The sequence below is a fragment of the Paroedura picta genome, chromosome 1 (genome assembly GCF_049243985.1).
Source record: "Paroedura picta isolate Pp20150507F chromosome 1, Ppicta_v3.0, whole genome shotgun sequence".
In the NCBI taxonomy this organism is placed as follows: domain Eukaryota; kingdom Metazoa; phylum Chordata; class Lepidosauria; order Squamata; family Gekkonidae; genus Paroedura; species Paroedura picta.
Genome location: NC_135369.1, coordinates 136,540,035 through 136,546,517, shown reverse-complemented (window position 1 = coordinate 136,546,517; position 6,483 = coordinate 136,540,035). Strand labels below are relative to the sequence as shown.

Genomic DNA, 6,483 nt, shown 5'->3' with positions numbered 1-6,483 from the left:
TCCCAACGTCAGGGGGCGCACGCGACCCATGCGGCTCCTTCGCGGACTGTGCTGCAGCCGGCGACGTTGCCCCAGACAGCCTCTCCCCCTCTCCCTCCCCCCGCCCTTAGCGGCGAGCGCAGCGCCTGGGCTGTTGCGGAGAGAGGTGAGCCGGGGGTTGGGAGCGGGGCGCCCTTTGCAGACCTAAATCTTTTAGAGGCGAGTCTCTTTTCGGATTAAACTCCCGGATTAGGCGCCTTTAACTGTGGGTGCCAAACACTCTCCTCTCTCTCCCAGCGAGTTTACAACCCCCCTCCCCCCAATACTCTGCATTAATCAACGTAGAACGCCCCACACATAATTTCTTGTACTTTGCGCGAATCAGGTTCTGTTTTCAGTATCAGACTGATGCCAAGTATGTAAGATGCGTTAGTTAGAATGTGTGGGGAGTGATCCGGGTGGCAATTGTGAATGTATGCGCCATTAGACAGACGTCTAGATATAGAGACAACATGTTTAGGGGGGAGCACGTTGGATTCAGTCCGTTTGGCAACGCGTTCACACAGAGATGCTTTGTAGTGCTGGTGAATTCGTTGAGGTGCCCAAAAGGAAGGCCGCCTCCCATGAAGTTCCTTGTTTACAGGATGAAGGCTACCCCTATGCAGTTCCTGGACATTCTGAGCTCTGTGAAATTTTCAACAGGTTAAACTGAGAATGTTTGGAACTTTTCTGTGATTAGCAGGGCTATTTTATGACTAGTATTCACTAGTTTATTCTATATTCTAAGCCACTCTTGCCTTCTGTGATTTAGGACAAATGTAAAGAAATAAGTTCACTGGTGCTCCTTTCTACTGATTCCTTAATTTAAAAAATTTAAAAAATCATTAATAAAGCTGTCTCACTTAACTTGTGTGAAGGGGTGGAGGAAGAGTAGGGATGACAGCCGGGGGGGGGGGCCTCTAATGGGATGTTACTTTCCTGCATGTGATGAAAAGCTTTACCCTGACCATTTCCACATTTTAGTCCCTATTATAGGGGCTTGAGGAAGCTGGCAATGCTAGGGAAGAGTTTAACATCTGTACATCTGTAGAGCAACATCTGGCTGCTTTTGTTATAAATTTGCCACTTCCCTCCCACCCAACAGCAAAACAAGCATTATGTTCCACATTAATTGTCATCATTTAAACATCACTTCACAGTCTTGTGTTGAGGATGGGTGGCTACATGGGTGAAGCTTGCAAAGGAATACTACATATTCTTTTTATTACTGTGCAAAATGTATGACTCTTTCTTTAGACCAGGTGTTTGATATTTCCCTGAAAAATCAACTCTGACACGTTCACATTCATTTCTATCCAGTTATTTTCTTAATTACACTAGTTGCTCAATTTCCAAAATATATGTCACAGAGTGTCTCTGTCTACCTATCATCTATCTAATCTACCTATATTTTGTATATACCACATTCTTTCTTACAAAGCCCCAAAGTATGCCCCAATTTAACGTAAATGTTTTACACTAGAGGACAATGTCCTCAGCATCTCCGCCTCCAGATTTACAACATGAAGCACCCAAGGAGAAAGACTACCGAGTTCCAGGCCTGCGAAGTGTCCGGACCACCACCCTGTTCCGTGCTGTGAACCCAGAACTTTTCATTAAACCTGTAAGAGGCTTGTTTAGAAATCTCTGCATTTAAGGAGTAACACTGATCTGTATTCATATATTCTTTACAGTACATTTCATTGTGAGTTGCTTAATTTTTTAAATCACAACCTACTTCTAGTTTGGATGGAAATATGTAAGCAGATACATTTCTGCTGAGAACTGTATGATATATTTCAGAAACACAAAATATTCAGTGCTCTATCCATACCAGTTGGGCTTCCGTCCTGGCCACAGAGTGGAGATGGTGTTGGTTGCCTTGGTGGATGATTTCTTACGTCAGCTGGTTCAAGGAATACCGGCCATACTTGTGATACTCAATCTGTTGACCGTATTTGATGCAGTCGGCCATGAGTTATTGGCCTACTTCTCCGGGACCAGGATTCAGGGGACGGCCCTTCAAAGGCTGTGCTCCTTTTTCCAAAACTGGACACAGAGGGTGGTTGTGGGGAATGTTTTATCGTGTCCCTAACAACTCCCTTGTGGGGTCCCACAGGGGGCAGTACTTTCCCCCACATTATTTAACATTTTTATCTGCCCTCTAGGACAGCTGGTGTGGAGCTACGGGCTGGGGCATCATCAATATGCAGATTACACCCAGCGCTATCTCCTCATGTACAGCCACCCGGACTCCCCCCAGGATATATTTGCCAGATGTTTGGAAGCTATTGCTGTATGGTTAGAGCAGAGTCACCTGAAACTCAACCCCTCTAAGACAGAGGTCCTGTGGCTGAGCGGGAAAGGGGCAGGACAGGAAGTGTGTCTTCCCTCCTTTGTTGGAGCACAGCTTACCATCCCACTCACAGCAAGGGATTTGGGGCTGATTCTGGATGCCTCCCTTTCTATGGAGGCACAGCTCACAGGAGTAGCATGCATGGCACTTTACCATCTTCGCTAGCCAAAGCTACTACCACCCTACCTGCCTGGCATAGATCAGTGATCTATGCGACTTTCACCTCTAGACTGGACTTCTGTAACTTGCTCTACACTGGCCTACCCGTGTCGTTGACCCAGAAACTCCAACTGGTACAGAATGCAGCTGCTAGGGTCCTCACCAGTTCACCATGGAGGGCCCATATCCAGCCTGTGCTGAGGCAGCTGCATTGGCTATCGGTTGTGGCCCGGATCAGGTTCAAGGTCCTGGTTTTGACCTTTAAGACCATTCGTGGCTTGGGCCCTGTCTATCTGAGGGACTGCTTACCTGCCTATGCTCCCCGCAATGCACTTCGCTCTGCAGGAGATAATCGGTTAGAGGTCCTTGGCCCCAGTGAAATACACCTGGCCTCGACATTTTTGGTCCTGGCCCCAACCTGGTGGAATGAGATCCCAGGAGAGCTGAGGGCCCTGCTGGAGTTATCAAAGTTCTGCAGGGCCTGTAAAATGGAGTTCTTCTGCCAGATCCTTGACTGAGGCCAGGATTAAGACCTAGGGCCCCCCTTCAGGCTGCGCTGTACCATCTTGCCACCTCCCTCAGGGATTGGCTGTGGGTAGAGAGATAGTTTTAGCCATCTTGTTGTTGGATCTTGCAGTTTTATGGGGTAAGGGTTTTACTAGATTTTTATGTCTGATGTGACCTGCCTAGTCATTTGAAAGAGGCAGGCAAAAAATCAAATACACAAACTAATAAATGGATGGATGGATAAACAAACAAATAAACAAACAAACAAATAGTGAAAGCACACGAGGTTAATATGGTGTAAAACAGGGAAGTATGTGTACACATGAGTATGAGTATGTATTTATACTCCTGGTGGAGTAACCCACACCTCAGTAACTATAGACTGTACTCAGTAGTTTTTATGCCTAATTTTTTTATTGGATTGTGGTGGAATCTGGTGGAACTCTGTCATTTGTGTTGTAAAATTAATAGGGGGGGCGCATTCCCCAGTATTATTTATTATATTTATATATTTCATTTATTAGTTTTATATATTTGCATATAAGTCTAATAAATATAATTATAAAACACAAAGTATTTTAGAGTGAGTATATAAATATAAAACATTCAAATATACAAACACTTCCATCTTTCAAAAACTATGTCAAGGATTTAAGATATAAAAATGAAATGACATAAAAATCAAAATGGAAAAACAGGTTAATTCTTCTGACCTTTTTCTCCAAATACAAATCAAAGGTGGATAAGAATTTTTATATTTATCATTATGGACAGTGACTATAGTAATAAGAATTTTTTAAAACTTAAAACAGATATCCTTAAAACAGCTTCTTATTTAAACTTTGTAGGTAAGAATGTTTTGTGCATGTGACATTGATTAAATAAAAAGTTTTAGATTAAAAAGCACATGTATAACGTTTTCTTTTCTTTACAGAATAAGCCTGTTATGGCCTTTGGGCTGTTAACAATTACACTTTGTGTAGCCTATATTGGCTACTTGCACGCACAGCAAGAGAATAAAAAGGACATCTATGAAGCTATTGACAGTGAAGGAAACAGAGAGACAAGGCGGAAGATTTCAAAATGGGACTAAACAAGTTACCACAATGGTGTGTATGAATCATTGTAGAAGAGGAGACAAATAACTTGATGCAATTTCCAGAATTTTTTCAAGCTTTATCGGGAGCATCGGCGTTTTGCAATGCAATGAATGTTTCTTTTGAAATGTAATTCAATTTAATCAACAATATTAAATGTTACTGCCTGTAAATACAGTGAATAAAACCCAGCATTATTAAGAAGTGTGTGTAATTCACTGTGTTACAAACATCATTATTAGCATTTTTTAAATTTAATCTAGAAATTTAAAAAAATGACTTTACTAACAAATATGTCTGTTCTAGAGGAGTCATGGAAAGGGCCAGATGGTAATACCCAGGAGGAGGACAAACTTCTGGATTAACCAACATCTTAAGAAAGATCGCTAATAATGCAAAACCTCTCAACAGTCAGTGAATCAAGGGGAAAGCTGGGAGAACTTTTTTTTTTAAGGCAGGGAGTTATTGTCTGGTTACAGCTGTTAAAGTCTCGTTTTTGTATTATTATGCTACATAAATAATACCTTGATCTGAAAGGTATAGGTGTCAAACACAGGGATTTTGAAGCATATTAAACAATTATTTAAACGATATGCTCTTTCAGTTTTGTAGTATCAGACTTTCGGCCATTAGGACTGCTCATAAAATTCATTTCTCTTGTCTTTAAGGTAAGGTTCAAATGATTAGGATATAACCACAAGGGGACATGAGCTGTGAAAATTAATGATCAGCCTGATTTGACTGGGTCAGGTAAGATGAAGTACCTACAAGCTAAGTAGGATAAGAAAATGTTGCCACAAGACAAAGTAACTTAGAAGCATCAGGGGGATGCTTGATTGCTGTTTTCTAATATGGTGAAGCAGACATAAAGAAAGTATTGTGTTATTGCATGAAGATCATGCAGTTTCATTGCAGAAGACCATTGCAATTCCAAGGAGTTAAGCTGGCGTGCCACAGTCCCTCATTTTGTGCCTTAGTTGCCTTGTAAGATGGGCCTGAACATGCCTGATTATGTCTTCTTCCTTATTGCTTATGAATCAAGAGCCAGTGTGGTGTGGTGCTAAAGAGTGGCAGCCTGTAATCTGGAGAGCCGGGTTTCATTCCCCGCTCCTCTACATGCAGCCAGCTGGGTGACCTTGGGTCACAGTTCTCTCAGAGCTCTCTCAGAATCAACTATTTTAGGTAACAACAGCACATCACCTGCAAATAGTGTCATTTAGTTCCACCCAGTTTTGATGTATCTGACATGTTTTGATCACCTAGTAGCCACTTAAAGCTTTACACATCAAATATGTGGTAGAAAGAATTGGGAGAAAGCTTACAGCAGAAGTGTAAATAGCAACTTGTCTGGCTGCCTACAGCAAGAAAGAAAATGTGCCAAGTGATGAGGCATGGGAGATTTTGTGAATTGGGTTGATTCCTTTCAGAGAGTGTGTAACAGATTATTAGTGTGTTGAATGCAAGATCTAATGTGCATAAATGCAGATGGATAACTGGAAAATCCTGCAGGGGCAGTAAAGGAGACAACTAGGTTAGGGAACCCCCTATTTCAAACTGTTCCCCTCTTTCTGATTGGTTTACTGAGGTTTGCCTGGTTCTGAGAACAGTTAGGTCTCTCTCCCAACTGGTATAGACAGACAGGCTTCTTTCTCTTTCTATAAAGTATGTTCTTCAGTAAATCTACATTGTTTTAAGCAGCATGTGCTCAGCTTTTCTGTACATTTAGACTCTGCTAACACAGTATACAAGTGAGTGAGCAGGTTGGAGGATAGTGATTGTAGCAGTTATACTAACTAGAGAAACAATATCCACGATGCTGCAATGCACAAGCTGTTTCATGCACAATGGTAGCATATGAATTATCCCAAGGAGAACAGCATTATATAAATATTTCTGAAGGGATAACCCATTTGGAAAAAGAATTGGTTCTTGTATGCCACTTTACCAGGAGTAGAGAATGAGGTAGGTAAGGCTGAGAGAGCCCTGATGTTACTGCTTCATCAGAACAGCCTTATCAGTGTTGTGGTGAGCCCAAGGTTACCCAGCTGGCTACACGTGGGGGGGGGGCGGAAAATTAAACCCAGCTCGGCACATTAAAAGTCAGTGCTCCTAACCACTACATCAAGCTGGCTGCTCCTAATCACTACACCAAGCATATGATTTAGGGAAATCAGCAGGGAAAAATGCCTGTTAACTACTATTAATGACTAGAATAAATGCATTAAAAGGAAAACCCTGGTGTACAGTATATATATGATCTCCTTAGGAGGCTGCCTAACACAAACTGATGTCTAAAATACTTTTGTGATCAAAGCTTGCCCTGCCTAGCAACAGTTGCTGGGTGAG

The 6,483-nt window shown here is 42.1% G+C and overlaps 1 protein-coding gene across 1 annotated transcript; it reads left to right on the top strand.

Moving 5' to 3' along the window:
- On the top strand, positions 1-4,341 carry SMIM8 (small integral membrane protein 8). Its single transcript, XM_077304938.1, has 3 exons — positions 1-145; positions 1,502-1,642; positions 3,975-4,341. Exons 1-3 carry the CDS (start codon positions 29-31, stop codon positions 4,131-4,133), a joined length of 417 nt encoding a protein of 138 aa, XP_077161053.1. The 5' UTR covers positions 1-28; the 3' UTR covers positions 4,134-4,341.
- The last annotated feature ends 2,142 nt before the right edge of the window (positions 4,342-6,483 follow it).

Bases quoted from the DNA above. Each gene is read 5' to 3' on its own strand.
- SMIM8 (XM_077304938.1), top strand. From the start codon at position 29: ATGCGGCTCCTTCGCGGACTGTGCTGCAGCCGGCGACGTTGCCCCAGA. The intron at 146-1,501 runs GTGAGCCGGGGG...GTTTTACACTAG, and splicing joins CTGGGCTGTTGCGGAGAGAG to AGGACAATGTCCTCAGCATC. The intron at 1,643-3,974 runs GTAAGAGGCTTG...TTTTCTTTACAG, and splicing joins CAGAACTTTTCATTAAACCT to AATAAGCCTGTTATGGCCTT.